The following is a 19,037-nucleotide window of genomic DNA, read 5'->3' as shown; positions in this document are numbered from 1 at the left end:
AGAGAACAAGGGAGAAAGAGAGGGAGACTCCTGGGGCCAGGCAGATACAGAGGAAGCAGGGAAGTAGGACATACAGAATGAAAGAAAGGTAAAAAGCCCTGAGGCAAAGCATAGATGAAGAGAAACAGATTAAAGTAAGTTCTAAGAGTAAGTGGGGCAAGCCTAAACTAAGGCCGAGCATTCATAACTAATAGTACGTCTTGGTGTCATGATTTGGGGGCTGGTGGTCCAAGAATGCCTGCTACAAAACTGGCTCTTGCCCTTTGCAATCACCTTCCAATAACTACTGCTGCTACTCTACAGACCAGCTGCTTGCATTGTTTCTGCTGTCACTGTGAGTAGCAGGGGGGCAAAAGAGAGCAAAGAGCATTTATTTCCCACTAAGAATATAGTTGGACTGGGCAGATTCTGTGAAAGGATTCTGGGACCAACAAGTTTTGCAAATCTTATTCAGAGAACTACAGCCCTGATTCAGAAATATAGGTCACATAAAGACAACAAATGTACATGAAGCTCATAAGTAAATCAAGCAGGCTCATCCAACCAATGGAAACAGCCAACATTCAGGACAAGGAATAAGTGGGAAACTTCTCAAGAGGAAAAGCAATCACCTAAACACAGAGCCCTTAGCAATGGAGCAGAAGTGAAAAAGGTTTGGTTTATAAACACTTTTTAGCTGAAAAAGAAAAACAAATCTATAAACATTTTTCTTGAGGCCAACTTAAAAAGTTTTAAAAAATATGCTTCATATTTTAGATATAATAATCTTGCTATGGAAAACTTAGTTTAGAGGCGAAGTTTAGAAAGTTTCCAAATGCAAATGCATTGGACTGCTAAAAAAGCTAAGTCTGACTAGCCCACAGGCTTTGCTGTTTCAGAAGTAAAGGTTTCCCTGAAGTCTAAAGACCTCTATATTGAAATGGAGTTATGATCTCATAAGCTAGAAGCTGAAAGCAAAATTTTAAAGGAAATAGATAAAAAAAATACCACAAATTATTATCCAAACCATATCTGGACTACCATTTTATTATCTAAAAACATTTCTGACTCAATTTTGTTGTTTTAATTGAAAAATCCTAAAATAAAGGCATTTAAAACATTAAAATGTAGAAAACTGAGATTCAAAGATGTCAGGGTCTCCCCAGAGGCTTCTGACTAGCAATAGGTTAACCCTGAGCAAGTGTGTCTTTAGATGACTAATCTGTGCCCTTTCTAACAGGAGACAAAAATGGATGAGAGAGATTCTTAAAGTGAACAGTTCTAACTCTTCTCCTGGGCCAGTAGTTGGAAATGTCCTTTGTTCCGTCCTGGCTATGGCCAGGAATGCCAGAGAACCCTGGTTTCTCCTTAATGCTCCCTTTTCTAGGTGAACCTTGCCTGTCACCGCTTACTGCCACTGAACTCTAAATTGAGAGCAGTTTTGCCTTGTATCAGCACACAGAAAGGTTCTGTTGTTTGGACCAATCCATTAGACACCCCTCTCCCTGGGTATGGCTCATTTATGAATTAATCTAAAGTTATCATCTACCTTTTTGTTGTATAATAATGACAAAAGGTATTGTGTGATAGTGTGGACACTGAATGAGAATAGAAACAAAGGAGATAATTTAAACAATACATTGCTGAGAAACAATGAATGGGTTGCTGGTGGAGCCAGTTGTTGGACAATAAGAATGTATAGTGACAAGTGAAAACCACACAGCATATTGTGCCAGATTCAAACATGCCATGAGTGTGTGCCTTGCCAGACATTGAGTCTAATGGTTAAGAATCTGATGGATTCTGGTGTGGGTGCGGGTAGAGAAGGACTCAGCCTTCTTTAAGGGGCTGGCCACGGGAAGGTTTTTGACTATGTTCCAGTGAGTATATGGGCAACACAAATTGGACTTATTATCTTCTTTCTTTCTTTCTTTCTTTCTTTCTTTCTTTCTTTCTTTCTTTCTTTCTTTCTTTCTTTCTTTCTTTCTTTCTCTCTCTCTCTCTCTCTCTCTCTCTCTCTTTTTCTTCTTCTTCTTCTTCTTCTTCTTCTTCTTCTTCTTCTTCTTCTTCTTCTTCTTCTTCTTCTTCTTCTTCTTCTTCTTCTTCTTCTTCTTCTTCCTCCTGCTCCTCTTCTTCCCTTTTATTTGGGGGGGGGTGTCCCAAGGGTGGAGGGATGGACCTGGAAGGACTGGTGAGTGTGCTCACAGTTCATGATGTGAAATTCCCAAACAGTCAATAAAAATATTATGAAAAAAATAATCATAACTATGCAGGATTTTTAAAAAATTTATTCTTCTCTCACAAATTCCATCCCAACTGCAGTTTTTCCCTCCCTCCACTCTGCCCTCTCCTCCTTCCTATTCCTCTTCTCCCCCAGATCCGCTCCTCTTTTGTTTCCCTTCAGAAAAGAGCAGGTCTCCCAGGCATAGCAACAGAACAAGGCAAAACAGGTCATAAGGTGGTGCAGGACTTGACTCTCTCCATGTGGAGGGGCTAGGAGTGGGGTGGGGTAAGGAGGGGTGGGTGGGTGTGGTCAGAAGTGTGTTCAGGCCTGCTTGGTTTGCATAGTGAGTTCCCAGATAGCCAGGGCTACACAGAAAGAACCTTTCTAAAACAAACAAACAAACAACAACAACACACACACACACAGAACCTATGAAAGGGGGCTTGAGAGATGGCCCAATGTTTAAGAGAGACCAGGAAAGGCCACTGGTGAAGATGGAGACTCAGTTGAAGTAAAAATTATAAATCTGGAGGGATCATGGAAAAAAGCTGAGCCTTGACACCATGTGATAGGGTTGGAATTCCTGCAGATTCCAGGGAAGACCACTGATGAAGGCTTAACCATAGTTACAGCAAAGGATATAGTATATTGGAAATGTCGTGATCATAGAATGACCACCAAGGACACTGGAAGGTGTGGAGTGGAGCTGGCCTGAGCCTACCAGATAAGATGCATGTGCTGTGGATGGAAGAGCCAGAGAAGTGGGGCTGCCCAAGTCCTTTGGATCCCAGACGATCTTTAAGTGAGTCCAAGATGATGAACATTGAACTACAGGGTTTGATTTGCACTTCTAGATATTGCCTTTGCTTTCATTTATTTTTAATTGTGCCTAGAATCTTCTCTTTTAGAATAAGAAAGTATATAATTTGGGTTTTGATTTTACAAAGGCCCACAGTTAGGAGATTTTGGAGTTTTATAGAGATCATGGACTTGCTAAAAAATTTAACGACAGTGTAACTTTTAAAGTTATACTATTTATATATTGTTATGTTATCATGAGACTTGGGGATAAAAATAAAGGGAAGGTTATAGTTTAATAATCATGCATTTGTGTCAAGGTGACAAGGGTTAAATTATGCTAGTTAGTTTTTGTCAACTTAACACAAATTAGAATCACTTGGGAAGAGGAAACATTAGTTGAAGACTCACCTCAATCAGATGGTCTGGGCATTTCTGTGGTGTATTTTTGTTATTAATAATTAATATGGGAAGGCCCCACCCACTGTGGGTAGTCCCACTCCTGGGCAGGTGCTTGGGTGCCCCATCTGCAGGGCTACAATGTGGTTCTAGACCACCCTAAGGACGGAATGATAGACAGGAGATACAAGGAAATACACCAAGTCTAGATTTTGATCAAGGTGTAACTTTATTTCTCTCCAGGAGGGTTTATATAGTTCCTGCAGGGTGGGGGGAGCAAGAAGCTGTCATCTGCATAAGGTGGGGCAAGCTAACAGGATGTTTGTATAGGATGTTTACAGCGAGAGAGGGTCAAGGGCTCTGACTCAATGTCCTGTTGCTAGACAACCTGACTGTAAGATAATCTAGTTCGCTGTCTTATGGGGTCTGTATTTTTCCACTAACTAGAGATTCTATCCTTGTCCCTGACACTTGGGTTATCTAAAAAAGCAAGCTGAGCAGTCACAGCAAGCAAGTAAGTAGCACTCCTTCATGACCTCTGTTTCAGTTCCTGCCTTTAGGGTCCTTCTTGAGATCTTGTTCTGACTTCCTTTAAAGACAAACGATGATGTGGAAGCACAATCAAATTAACTCCTCCTTTCTCCAAGTTGCTTTTGGGCATGGTGTTTTATCAGAACAACAGAAAGCAAACTAGGATAGTAGATAATGAAGGCATGAAGATCTGAGTTAGCTTTCCAGAACCACATAAAGAGTGATGACATGGAGAGGAGATTGGTGGATCCTTGAGGCTTACTGGTCAAAGAGCCTGGCCTATTGGCTAAGTTCCAAACCAATGTGAGTCTCTGTCTTAAAAAACCAAGGTGGATGGCTTTCAAGGAGCAACATTCTCCATGGCTGACTCCTAGTCTCTGCAGGCACAAATATATGTGCACACATACATGAACACAGTTATTATGGTTTTTAAAAATGATACTCATATATTCTTGGATTCTCCAGTTACCAAGTATTTGCTCATCTTACAGTGTACAGCACAAGGGATTCAATACTGAATGTCAAAGAGTAGTTCAAATGGACACATAGTGGTTCTGTGAAGTAAACTGAACAAATGAAAAGTGACTAAATCTTTGGTAAGAGAAATAAAAAATTGCATGAAGATATCAGGAGGATACTTGATAGAGTGATGGCTGGGATTTCCCAAGCTGATGTTTAGGATTTAATGGGGTTTGTGTATACATAGTGAAAAATGCAAAAGAGAATAAGTGGAAGAAAGACTAGGCACGGGGAACCTTTTAAAATAGGGCAATATAGCAAGTGACTCAGACTCTGAGGCCCATGAGGTCTGTGCTAGGATGAGTCACATCTACTGCAGAACGAGTCACATCTACTACTGTGGAACTAGTCACATCTACTGCGGAACTAGTCACATCTGCTGCTGAACTAGTCAGTCACATCTACTGCTGAACTAGTCACATCTACTGCTGAACTAGTCACATCTACAGCTGAACTAGTCACATCTGCTGCTGAACTAGTCACATCCACTGCTGAACTAGTCACATCTACTGCGGAACTAGTCACATCTGCTGCTGAACTAGTCACATCTGCTGCTGAACAAGTCACATCTACTGCGGAACTAGTCACATCTACTGCTGAACTAGTCACATCTACTGCTGAACTAGTCATCGCATCTACTGCTGAACTAGTCACATCTACTGCTGTAGTATTCCACAGACTGTGTCCCAGTGAGCATCAAATGTCAACTTGACACAGATAGAGTCCCTTAAGAAGAGAATCTCAGTTGAGGGATTGCATAGATCAGTTTGGCCTGTGGGTATGTCTATGGATTTCTGTTTTGATGGTTAACTGATGCATGAAGGTTCATCCCACTGTGGGTGGGACCATTCCCTGGGCAAATGGTCTTGTGCTGTATAAAAAAGGTAGATAGGCAAGCTCTTGTGAGCTAGCCACCAGTGTTCTTCCATGATTTCTCTCTCATGTTCCAGCTTGAATTCCTGCCTATTCTTCCCTCAATAACAGACTGTACTTGGAATTGTAATCTAAATAAACCAATTCCTCTCCTAAATTGCTTTTGGGCAGAGTGTTTTAAGTCAGCAACAGAAACCAAACCAGAACAGATAGTATAGCCACCAGAAACACTACATGAGAAAATGAGACTTTCTCTACTTCAATGAATAGGCAGCCAGTCTGTAAGCTCCTAGTTCCCAGTAAAGGGAACCACAAAAGAACTCTGAACCCTGGAGACAGAGCACTTGAAAGCTGTGGAATACAACCCAGATTATCACTATATAATGCAGAGTCACTAGTTAGTAAGTAGCCTTTGAGAAAGATGCCTTCAGTTTACTAACTCTCTCTAGTCACAGAATAGAAACAGGATTGGAAAGCAGGAGCAAATGGGGGAAAGTGAGATCCTCTCAGATGCAGCTATAAGCACAAACAGGCCTTGGCCTGCACTGGGGCCAAATAGCTAGAGAGTGACAGAAATATGCATGGGTCCTAAGATAGACCTGAAAAGACTTGGGGATCAATTAGTAGTAAGACATCAACAAATGGGAGCAGGTCAGGACAACTGCCATGGCTCAAGATTGTACACTGAAAAAAATACTATTTTCTTCAGAAAAGCAACACAAGAAGAGCTTTCCAAGTGGGACAAATATTTACAAGACACTGAATTGGAAGCACATTGAAGAAACATTCCTGTTAGGCTTTCATGACACATGAATGTCTTATGTGGAAATATGAGGGTGGACAAAGTCTGGAAAGACATCTGTTTGGTTCTCTATTGCAATGTCAACAGGCCACTTGCATTTGTTGTTTCTAGCAGTTAGAACTGTCATGTTAGATTTGGGAGACATCACTCCAACTTGTAGGCAAGAATTGATGCATGGCTCGTGGCCTGAAGATGGACTCACATAAGGAAAGAGCTCAGGTAGGCTCAGTTCCCAGCAACTTCTCTGTGGTAGAAGAAATGAAGTTCATGAAAGAATCCTGCATTGGGCAGGGCTGAAAAAATCAAAACTGTGTAACATCATGGGAGAGATGGCAAAAAGGGTGGAGGAGATGATTCCCTCCACAGCACAGTGAGGGAGGGACTCCCAAAGCCAACCACCAGCTTTCTTAATGTGGCTTTTTCAAAATGTTATAAATACTACCAATTTTCAAATAGAGGCAGAATTTAGCAATTTTCATATGCAAAAATAAAAGATTAACTCTGAACAACTTTAGGAACCCTTTTTAGGTTCTTCAAAAAATTTCTAGACAAAATGCAACTGAAAACATAATAATGGAATCTTCTATTTCTATTTTCTTGAACAATTTAGCCTGAATTAATAGGAAGTGTATTTATTTTGATACTATATACTGCCTACTAAAGACGGGGCCCCAAAATAAGGAAAAAAATAAAGAAAAGAATTAACTAGTTTCAAGTAGTCAAATAGAGGTAGAATAAAGATATGCATTGCAGATAGTGATTACATGAGAGAAATAAACTTGATTAGTAAGATATGTTCATATGAAAATTATGGGATAAGGTTGGGCATCAATTACTAAGCACACTTGGACTCTCAGAGTTGGAAGGAGGTAATCGACAGATGCTAGGAGCTTGCTAGTTAGCCAGTCTAGCTGAATTTGCAAGCTTCAGAATCAATGAGAGACCCTACCTCTGGGGAACAAGGTGGAGAGCAATAATAGCAGAGAAAGATCTTTGGCTCTATGGGTGCACAGACTTCCACACCCACATACAAACACACACATACATGACACACAAATTACATGAGGTAATGTTACTACATACATCACACACACACACACACACACACACACACACACACACACACACACACACACACAATGTGAGGCAATGTATTTTTCTCCCCATAGCTAGACAAAACACCAAAATGAAAACAAACCAAGAGGAGAAAGGTGCTTTTGACCCCTACTGTCAGGAAGAAGCATGGTGGTGAATCCTCTGTTTGAGAAAAGACATTGGACATCCAGTGCCAAAGAGACCTCATCCACTTTGTCAATGGCCTTAACACAATAAACTGCCACTCCAAAGGCCTATCTTGTATAAGCAGTTGCAAGAACCCCATGAAGTTCACCAAGGCCCTAGACAGTCAGCTTGCCAGCTGCTTAAGGTTGCCCACACACAGGCCAGAGACCGAGTGGCAGAAGAAACAGGCTGTGGATTCGCACTGAGAGGAAAGCTGCCCGCAAAGGGAACGCCCTCGAGAGACCACCTGTTCTTTGATCAAGGTCAACGTCATCACTACTTTGTGGAGCACAAACAATCTCAGCTGGCATTGGTTGCACGTTTTGCAAACCTCATAAAGCTGCCTGCCGTATTACATGATAGATCCTAGTGCAGCATCAAGGCCAGGCTGGGCAGCTGGTCCACAGGAAGACGCGCAGCACCATTGCCTCTCACAGGTGACCTCAGAAGACAAACGTGCTCCAGCTAAGCTAGTGAAAGCAATCAGGACCAAGAACAATGGCAGATAAACCAATCTGGGGAGATAATGCCCTGGGTCCAAAATCAGTGGGTGGCACTGTCAACCTCAAAAAGGCAAAAGCCAAAGACTTATAACCAAACTAGGTAGCATGTTACATGTACACTGCTGAGTTTTCTATATCTAAATATAATAAAAAATTTATCCTTTAATAAAAACCTACCATCTAGAAATCTGTGTTAAGTATATAAAAATTTGAGCTGAAAACATTCCATACTTAGGTGTGTGGGCTTACACATATGTATGTATATATCTGTACATATGCTCCCAAGATAATTATATGCATATGTACCTTTGTGCTTATATGTATATGCTATACAACCTCCAGTAGACAGTTCTCCATTACTGGATGCATTGTTTACTCCAGAAGACCAAAGCCCCTCTGTCCTACCTGCCATTATGCACCTGAGTTCGCACACTGCTCCATCTATAGCAATTGACCCCCTCTCCAGTATTAAAACAAACAGCAGTTATCTGAATGAATATAGAGAGAGGCTATTGGAAGCTTAAAAGTCATTGTCCCTTTGGTTCCACAATTGTACACAGAATGAGCCTAGGGTAACCTTGACCCCAATTAAAGAGTTTTTGAAGGACTTAGCCAACAATATGAGTTATTACAGAAGAAATCAGAACAACAAAACCAACCTTGGCGCTATGAAGGTATAGCCAGATTCTTCAAAATTGTCTGGCTTCAGGGTTTCTGAATCTGAAAATTTAATGATATAAGATTAGATAAACAATATAGAACATATGCTTCAAGGGTCTAGGGCAACATAAAGACATTGTAAAGAGCACCTAGTAAGAAAAATTTAAACAGACTGTTTACATCTTAAACTTGAAACAAATTAACTGTCAAGATTTTCAATGCTTCCCAATATAATAAGATCATAACCTGGGTAAGCTTCACTAGACAGTTATAGCAATAATTACATATAAAATGCTATTTATATTCCTCATCTAATATACTTACATATCTTAAGATATTAATACATATATTACAGCAAGTGTTTTATTTAAAATATCAATGAAGAAATTTATCAACATTATGATAAAATGTTTTGAGTGAACTCAGTCATGCATTTGGTGAGGTAATACGAATTTTTATATTAGGTATGAATTAGTAGGTGGAAAGATGAAAAAAGAAACATGATATTAAGTCTACAAAAAAATAAAACCAACTTGAGCGTGACAGGTTGCGTGAGCAAACCCAGGCACACCCGCCCTGGTCTGCTGCCAGCTCTCGGGTAGTCATGGAGGCAGTTCTAGCAATGTGAAGCACAGAGGGCAATACCCAGGAGGAATGGAAATACTAGCGAAAATGCTGTGGACTAAACAGAAAGAAAGTGAGCAACAAGAAAATACTTGCCCTTCATTTTTCCCTTTTTTGCTGTAAATCCATCAGAAAGAGAAAGCAGGGAAACAAAAAAGAAGAGGGTAAAGTAAAGGGGTCACAAGCAATATTTTATTCAATGACCGTGAATAAAAATATTGTGCATAGATCAAAGGTCCATTCATGTACAGCTGTAGTTTGGGAAAAACCATGTATTTTGAAGGGTGGAAGTTCTGTTCTGTCAATTTTACTCTCTCCCCTCTCTGTACTGTGGTTATTTCAAGGGTCTGTTTTTGCAAAGTGGTTGATGCGGGTGCAGTACCAATGACGCCAGCTCCGAACAGAAGCACTGACCAATGAGCAAAGACTCACTAGTTACCCCTCCTCCGTCACAGAGAAACTAGCTAGACATGCAAAGGCGCTGGTAAAAGACCATCATACCCATGGAGTGAAAGTGCAAATGTATACTTCCACAGTGCAGAAGTGTCTCGCACTGCTACAAACAGCAAGGACAGGCAGAGAAAAGATGGAACTAGTAAAAGTATATATATGTATTTTTTTTCTTGAATCCTAACAGAAAAAAAATTTAGGTTGCTAGTAACCATTGAGCGGTGAACAAAAAGTATGATGGTCATTTTGCTTAACTAAATCTAGCCATCAAAAACAAAATAAAACTTAAAAATGACTTGAAATAGGCATTGATGTTATTTACTCCACATTACAAAGGATGCTTAAAAGTGAGTTTATTTGTGTTACTGAGACATTAATTAGATTATAAAAAGAAAGATGACTGCCAAGCCCATTATTCTAGCCAAATGCAAAAAAGACAAACGAGAGAAAGAAAAGGAAAGATAAGAAAAGGAAGAGCTTTGCTAGCACAGCGCCATGAGCAGAGAGCATGTTGGTATTAGCATGTGAAACATTTCACATCAGTTCACAGACCCTTAAAACGACAGGCACAGAGCACACACACTGCAATGATTCTCTGAGCACATAGCAAGGCAGCGAAGGGGGGTGGGACTGCCAGGGAGACTGGAGTACCTGCTCATATTCTAGCCACGTAGAATATTTCTTGTTCCTTGCATGTTTGGAATGGGTTAGAATCATTGCTGTAGATCTGATAATAGTACCTACTAAAATGCATAAGCCTTGGGCATTCCAAAATCTAGGTATAAACATCTGACACTAGGAGGTAACAAGTAGATCCTGAAGTTGCTTTCACAGTACTTACATCTGGCCTGAGTTATTGTCTCTTCTAGTTTGGCTTTTATATAGTAAAAACTGTAGGTTGGCAATACCAAGGCCAAACTGCAATAGAAACAAGAGAAGCATAAACACAAACAAACAAAATGAAACATAACTTAAAAAAAAAAAAAGACATCAAGTTCATGGGAAAATCCAGAGATCTTCCTCATGCGAAGGAGAGGACATGTTACTTTGACAAGAAAATGCATTCAACAAATAGAATTCTTGATCTCCACCTTGCCCAACATTGTCATCCAGCTCTCTACAGGGCAGGGAATTAAGAGGCAAGAAGATAATAAGCTACCTAATATAGCCATAAAGTAGCTGAGGAGGAGTGCCTTGAATCCCTGCTCTATTTCCAGGTAGTTTCATTCTGTACTCCAGATTTTGACAAAAAAAAAGAAGGAAAATAGGCTTTAAATTTAAACAAAGTAAATAACAGACCAGCTGCATACACACTCTTAATTATAAATAATGTTGAATGCTTTGAACCAAACTTAATTAAAAACTCAAAATGAAAGAATAACCATTGCTACCACTGCACAATGCACAAAGATATCAAAAATTCACAATTTGGAGGGATTAAATACCTACTGTTTCAAAACTCCGGTCCTAAGGCAAGATCCCTGTGTCTCCATGTGGATGAACTCTGACCCTTTATAGACATTGTTGATTCATTCATATGCACTTGAACAACTTACTGCACAACTGATTGACTGTGGACATGCCATATGACCGAGCACATTATTATTAAAGAGGAAGGATTTCTGGAGGTTAATAATGTGTAAGAGTCTTGAGGCTTATGTAGTCTAACCAAAGGACAGTTCCACTATAATCTTAGGTCAACTTCAGAATGTTTTCATCACAAAGAGTGTTAGGCAAGCCTGTTACCCACCTTGTTTGAATGATGGCTCACAAGAAGCTGTCAGATAGGTAACTTTACATTTTTAAATTTCTAATTCTTAGAATACCTGATGAATATATTAGAGCTTTTAATTCAGATTAGGCAGTAGTCAGAAGTAAACTTATTTTCTTCCTTTAGCTAATATACCCATGTAAGACATAGAAATGATAGTTTATCCACATTCACCAATGAAAATGACCTTTGCTATGCCTTGAATATAAAAGGAAACCAGTGAGTCCTGGATGTAAGAAATGGGTGTATTTCTAAAATGATCTATGAAACCATACACAAGGTAATTCTTGGTTAATATGTTTTTTAACATTATCCCAAATATTAGTAAAACACCAGAAAATGTGTTCCTTTCTAGGAACTTTAATATAGTTAAGCACTTGTAGATCCTTTACGTCTTCCCAGCATCCTTACCCACCCCATCCTGTATCCCCAGATACGGGAATAGAAATCCAAACTATAATTTCATTGCATGTTATTGACAGACAATATATAATGAAACAAAATAAAATTTTTAGATTCATCTTCTTGTGAATATAAATGTTAAACTCCCCTGTACAAATGTTCAAGCATGAGTGTTTACTTTTTAAAATTTAATTTTGCAATAAAAATGGCAAAAAGTAGTAGGTACTTGTCCCCCTCAGTTCCCAAAGCTTCTGCCACCATTAAGTAATGCATAGACTTTGCTTATGGGAAAAGGTCCGGAAAATAAAATGTTATGCAGAATTCATGAACATTTCTACATTAATTTTATAGGTAACTTCAAGGAGAGGCAGGGATTAAAATTAAAATAAGCAATGCAATCATTCTGAAAGCAAGATGACCTTTCATGATTCACTTGCCATTAATAAAAGAACACAATTACTGAGTATTTGAAAACTGCCTCCTACAAATTATTCTCAAGGGGAATTAGGGGTTTTTATTGCTCCATCAGCATTTATCATCATCAGAAACTTCTAATTAAAACTGATAACACCAAATCATATGACTGCTAGAGTGTCTTTCTATAAGCTTGAGTTACATGTTATGCACCATCAAAAGTGGTGTAGCAACCCATGGGATTCTCAATGAAAGCTTCAAAATTGGCACATTAAATATATGATGGGTTGGCCTTCGAGACTGCTTTTGTTACTCATAGTCACAAATCATTCTGTAGAAAAGTAGTTATGTCTATTTCCAAGTCAATCCAACAGTTCTTTCTTCCACATATTGCAGATAAGATCTTTATCAACATTCCAAGGCAATGATGCTTTCGTATGCAAAGACTGCTTGATCTCATAATATGAACCCAATACAACAAGGCTTCTTGATTTCCTCTCAGATTAAAGTTTAATAAAGCAAGTGACACTAGATGGATGATAGAGCCACAGTAATAGTTTTGTGATTCACATAAACCTAGTTAGCTGAATTAAATGGACTATAACAGTTTTCAACTAAAATCATTTATATCCATCAATGTCGATCTCTTTAGAAAATAGTACATTCCAGTAAACGAAGTCATTATTGACATTTTAAAATGTGTTACCTAAGTTGGATCAAAGTTTAAGAAAACAGAAACCACCTGTGTTTGAAATTGGTATAGCATTCATTTAATCAAATTGTATATTTTCAGGCATAATATGATACTTGTTAGTTATTTGTGAATTTATCTGCCTAGACATTAGGACATGCATGTAACTGAGACCTAAGGTAGAGACTTGGGATGGACTAGGTGAGGAAAGCATGCAATGTAAGGAAGCCATGTCTTCTTCAGGGCAGCGTGGTGACAGAAGCAGTAAATGGCAGCAGATAGGCTGGGGTGGAAATGGGTGGTGTCGAAATCACCCATAATAGTTGTACTGTAGTATTCTGTAAGCAAAGAGTGACAGTGAACTTGAGGAAGAACTCATACTATGCATTGCTCCTGGGTGTAGAGGAAAGAGTCTGAGTGAAGAGGCCATTTGTGAGACAATGACACACTCATTATCTACTTGTCAACATTGCAAGCTACAGAAATGATTGGCTGAGCAAGCTAGGCTCATTTACGTAATGGTGGCATGAACAACCTGGAACCACTTTCTTATTGGGTATAAGGCTAGCTCCACAAGATGAAACCCATACCTGGCACCAGAGGCGATAATTGGCCCCAGAGGAGAACTTACTATGTCAAATGCATAAAACATTAAGCCAACTACTAGTGACTTATCATTATACCTATAGATTAATACATCTCTCAACCCTAATCAGAGAAGCCTCTGTTTGCATTAGATAGTGATTAGCACAGAGACCCACAACTGACTTAGATGTAGAGAATGAGAGACCAGAAGGCTCAGCTATAAATAGGACATCTATATTGCATCTTAAGGCCCAGAGGTCATTGGAGAGGAGCAGATAGTAAGAGTGAGGGGTGGTGGATGACTGCAAGAAAAGAGTGTTTTCTAGGTACAGCTGCACATATGAACTTAGAGTAGTTACAGAGCATGCACAAGACCTGTGCAAACTCAGCCCAGACCAAATCCTAGCATGGAGAAGGGAGGGGAGCACAAAACCCCAGGCCTAGATATGAGTTACTAGAGATTAATTGCCGGGAAAAGGAAGGTAAGTTTTCTAAGGGTGTAGACTCTAGAATACTAACACACTTCAGTGGAAGATCATACATCCAAGAATATGCATGCAGCAGACATTGGACTTGATGGAATTATGTTTTTTGAAAAAGACACATATTTGGGTGGTTAGAGAGGCAGGGATAGATCTGGGAGGAGCTGGGGAGTGGTGAATGCAATTAAAACCTCCTTAAGGAATTAAAAACAATAACAAGACCACAAAGTTAAGATCACTACAAAGGTATCCTTGTAACTGAAGTAAAAGCAACTTTCATGGCTGACTCATCATCATGGTCAAAAAGGTAGTTTCTACACTTTGCTTATTTGAACAACAAAGGTAGGAACCATATTCTCATACAATGCAACCAATACTTTGTTGTATTTTTACTTATTAGATTCTTTTTAAAGACAGGTTTCTCTTTGTAGCCTTGGCTATCCTGGAACTAGCTCTATAGACCAGGCTGGCCTTGAACTAACAGAGAAGTGCCTGCCTTTGCCTCCCGAGTGCTGGGATTAAAGGTGTGCACCACCAGCAATACTTTGTTTTATAATGACACTGTTTCTTTTTTTTTTTTTTTTTTTGGTATTTTTGAGACAGGGTTTCTCTGTGTAGCTTTGCGCCTTTCCTGGGGACACTGTTTCTTAAGAGACAGAGCTTACGCCGGGCGGTGGTGGCGCACGCCTTTAATCCCAGCACTCGGGAGGCAGAGGCAGGCGGATCTCTGTGAGTTCGAGGCCAGCCTGGGCTACCAAGTGAGTCCCAGGAAAGGCGCAAAGCTACACAGAGAAACCCTGTCTCGAAAAACCAAAAAAAAAAAAAAAAAAAAAAAAAAGAGACAGAGCTTCCCAGTGTCCTGTACCTTCATGGAGTATTTTAAGTTTATTCAAAAACTGAAAGACACTAATAATCAAAATATATGAGGAAAACCATTACTTGTAATTGTTCATGAACATTATGCAAACATAAAGAGATACCTAGAAGAAAGTTAGATATTAGAATCTACTCAGTATATAGAAATGAGTAAAATCATAAAAACAGTAATTCTGGCATTTTTCAGTGACCTAAAATGTAACTAAGATAAACAGAAAAAGACTTGGATGCAATATCTCAAGACATTAGCACTATATTTTCTTCTTCTGCATTCTATTTGTCATCCCAAGAACAACAGGAGGCCGTTCAGATTGACAACAACATCAGAGCTTTCAGATGTCTCTGGCACCCAAGGCTCCCCTAGGAGATTATGTGTATGATGTTTATGAACTGCGGAGTTGCAAAAGAAATACAACATCAGCAACAATGAAAAAATATGGTTGAGTCTGAGTTTGTCACAACAAATTAATTAGGATTCCTATTGATTGGTGATAAATGCATAGTCAAAAGTCACATGAGAAAATTATGACAAAATTTGGGGTATAATTTTTCTGAATTTGGTAAGATGAAACAGATTTCAAGTATATACAGTTAAAAATTATTTCTTCACATTGAGATTCTTCAATTTCATACTCTGTGATATGAGCATGGGATTCAGAGATAAACGAAGTAGCACCTCTCTGCCCTCTTAGAACTTAAGGAAATGGTTGTCAGCATTAAATGTCTTTCTGTAAGCCTCGAGTACACATGTTAGTGTGTAAACCCCAATGAGTTTTGGGTGAGGTAAGGGGTAGTAACACAGTATTTAAAATAAATATGAAAATGTCCTTCTGAAGAGTAAGGAAAGGCATCATGTAGCTGAGGAATAAATGGGAGGCTCAGTCTTGGGAAGCAGTCTTAATTTAAAGTGACCAGGAACAAAGACCTCGAAGCACAATGCTAGCAGTGTCTTTGAGGAGAAGCAAGGCTTAACAGAGGCTGTTCAATGGAGTATTTGAACAGCAAATTCAGAAAGCTAGTGCTGAAGGAGAGCAGAAGGGTTAGAGAACTTATGTGTTATACTGAATGAGATGCCAAATTATTAGGGGATTTGAGTGGAGCTGTATTGGACAATTAAACTCAAGTATGATCTTTTTCTATTTTGAGATTGAAAGTAAGGAAAAAAGATAGAGGCATACATTTAAGCCGTTGTGTACTTTAGTTGAGAGTTTTCCCTGACCACAGCCTTTTTTAACAGAACTGAAGAAAATAAAATCTCACCCGAGAGAAAATGCTCAAGGAAATTATTGAGGAGAAAACAGAAGTCATGAAAAGACATACATAAGCATCCTAAATTGGTTGTGTTGTTGAGATCTCCAAGGCCTCATAAAGACTGCCTGAGGTTATCTGACATGCTAGGTCATCAACACTTTATTGCAGTTGTGTCTGGTGAAGCGTGGTGTTGGAAATGACTTGGAGAATAAAAAGCCTTGGTAGATAAATGTACAAGTTGCAAAAGATGACTCTGAAGTCTGTGACTAAGTAGGTTGTGATGAGCCCCTTAGCGAAGGGGAGATCGAGAAATGGAGAGTCATCTTGCTTAATACTATATAAGTGTGGGCTATGGACCTTGCCTGTTAGCCAACGGCTCTTTATTAGCTAGTGAACAACAACAACAACAACAAATGTATAGAAACCGAGGCTAAGCTTTTAGAAAACTTGACAGACTAACTCTAAGTCTGTGTAATATAATGACAAACAATTGACCTGTTGTTCTTAGCTCATTTTTAGAAGTATTTTAGTAAATATATCCTGTTATACTTTATCCATATCGATATGTCTTAAATAATGACCACAGAATGTGATCTCTGTGGATGTAGGAGAGTGAAAATAAGTCTGTTTTGGAGGAAAGAGGAGAGATTTAAAGTGAAGGAAGACTGGATGGTAGGTGTGCTTTGATGATATGAAATTCAAAAGTTGGAATTTCCAAGAAGAGAAAATGAGTAGCAGAAGAAACATTTTACTACTCCAGTGATGTGGGACACAGAGAAAAGAGAAAAGCAGAAAGCTCTGAGAAGATTGAAGGCAAGAGAGCAGAACAGCTGGGTGTGGTGGTGCGCACAGTTAATCTTAGCAATCAGGAGGCAGAGGCAGGCAGATCTCTGGGTTTGAGGCCAACCTGACCTATAAAGTGAGTTCCAGGACAGTTGGGGCTACACAGAGAAACCCTGCCTTGAAAAACCAAAGAAAGTGAGGGGGGGAAGGGAGAGGGGGAGCAGAAGAGTTGTCACTGAATTTGAAGACAGGAGGGATCATTCAATAGATTATTGAGGATTGGGCTTTCTAGGTTCCAATGTACAGAAAACGGGAGGGATCCAGACATCACTGAACTGTTCAGTGGGCCTAAAGTTATTTTATATCACACATAATGATGAAAAAAAGCACACTATAGTTTGTAAACTAAGCCACAACATTAATGAAAAAAACTAGACTAAATGGAAAGAAAAGAGAAAGTCAATAGAAGTCAGAACTATAAATTATTATGGGTATACATTAATCTTTATTACTATTATCATTAATAAAGTTATCATTCTAAATATTATATTGATACCTACTTTCCACCTTTTGCATTCTGAAAACCAGATTCTAATTCATTTTTGTGCTGGAGGAAGTAATTTTTGTGCTGAAACTTCCGCTAAAAATAGCTAACTAAAATTAAGATTTCATACTAGTTGACTGAAAATTGGCTACTTTTTTAAAAAAAAAGTCCATTGAATTAACAGCCAATTTTACACAAGACAATTATTAATACAGTTAAGTACCTGTAATCTGTGCCATTGACAGGTGTCCATGTGTATGTTCGATTTCCTTTGTCAATATATCTCTAGAAAGAAAGTTAAACATGATCATTACAATCCCCCCACCCATATGCATTTATAGAAAGAGTAAAACCATAATGTCCACCTGGAAATTCTATGGTCATTCAACATCCTTTTTCATAAGCAAATATATTTCTATTACACATTTTTAAAATTTTGATGTGCATGCTTGTCAAATAAAAGTTTGGAACAGAATCAAATACTCAAATGATTCAGGTTAGGGGTTTATATGCATAAAAGCTTAGCATTTGGTAACAGAGTACTTTCTTCAAAACTCTGAAATATTTAATTAAAACAAATTTAAAAAATTTTCTTTTGAGACAATTTCTCTGTGCAAAGTCCTAGCTGTCCTGGAAATTGCTTTGTAGACTAGGCTAGCCTTGAACTCACTTCCCAAGTGTTGGTATTAAAAGTGTGCACCACCACCACACTGCTAAGCAAAATTTAATGACATGGGACTATAGAATATTGGATAAGGCTCAGATATCAGCCATAGTACAGCTTGTTTAAGAATGATAGCTGATATGAGGAGGAAAATACATTAGCATTTCTACATCTAGAAATACAATTATCATCTCACAGATCTTTTTAATGGAACTATCATGTTGTTATAAGTAGATAATTACTCCATCATTGAAGGTTAGGAAAAAACATATATTCGCTAGGCAAAGTAAAAAATTAAATAAATAGTTCATGGATGTACAATATCTCCTGTGTCGAGAATAACAGTAAATGCAGACTCATTCTTTCTCCTACTAAGTATATTAATTGCACACAGGTAGCTTTTAGTTTCTTATGCTGAATATTTGCCTGATAGAGATGACTATGAAAAATCTCTACAAATTATTTTGAAGCAGGTGTTGTGAAAAATATTCAGTAAAGCCTATGTGAGGAGATGCTCTATAGAAAATAGTTCACATGCTTGGAAATAAAATGACCTGCCACCCAGTGTTGATACGTGTTAATATTCAATTTCTCCATTTCACAGGTGTGAAAAATGGTGCAAAGAAAAGCCAAATGATTTCTCACAAGAAATAATAGGCTTCACCATTCCCTGACTTCTGTCTGAGAACTTCTGATACTCTGAGGAAAACTAAATTAAAACATTTTCATTTAAAAGTTATTATCATAACTTAAATATTCCTGCCAAACTTCACATAAAGTAAACACAGATCTAATGTTCTTAATGATATCATCTTAAAATCTGTTTTTGTTTGATCTTATTGTGTTTATTATATTTTATTATTTTATTATAATCCTCAGAAGCCTGTTTGTTATCTAATGAAAGACAGAAAGGTGGTAGATCCAGATGTGA

At 38.5% G+C, this 19,037-nt stretch overlaps 1 protein-coding gene across 7 annotated transcripts in view; it reads right to left on the bottom strand.

Moving 5' to 3' along the window:
• The window catches only part of Cacna2d1 (calcium voltage-gated channel auxiliary subunit alpha2delta 1), a 432,008-nt gene that overhangs the window by 29,015 nt on the left and 383,956 nt on the right, over positions 1-19,037 (bottom strand). For 4 of the 7 annotated variants that reach the window (XM_076566315.1, XM_076566318.1, XM_076566319.1 and 1 more), the window contains 3 exons: positions 17,666-17,727; positions 10,485-10,561; positions 8,569-8,629 (listed from right to left, as the gene is read on the bottom strand). In XM_076566315.1, coding sequence (XP_076422430.1) covers positions 8,569-8,629; positions 10,485-10,561; positions 17,666-17,727 — 200 coding nt within the window. Of the gene's footprint in view, positions 1-8,568; positions 8,630-9,289; positions 9,311-10,484; positions 10,562-17,665; positions 17,728-19,037 lie in introns of all 7 variants that reach the window. The other 3 variants (XM_076566314.1, XM_076566316.1, XM_076566317.1) reach the window with 1 other exon arrangement.

This window comes from Peromyscus maniculatus, chromosome 3 (genome assembly GCF_049852395.1).
Source record: "Peromyscus maniculatus bairdii isolate BWxNUB_F1_BW_parent chromosome 3, HU_Pman_BW_mat_3.1, whole genome shotgun sequence".
In the NCBI taxonomy this organism is placed as follows: Eukaryota; Metazoa; Chordata; class Mammalia; order Rodentia; family Cricetidae; genus Peromyscus; species Peromyscus maniculatus.
Note: the sequence above shows the minus strand (reverse complement) of the source record. Positions and strands in the feature narration are given on the sequence as shown.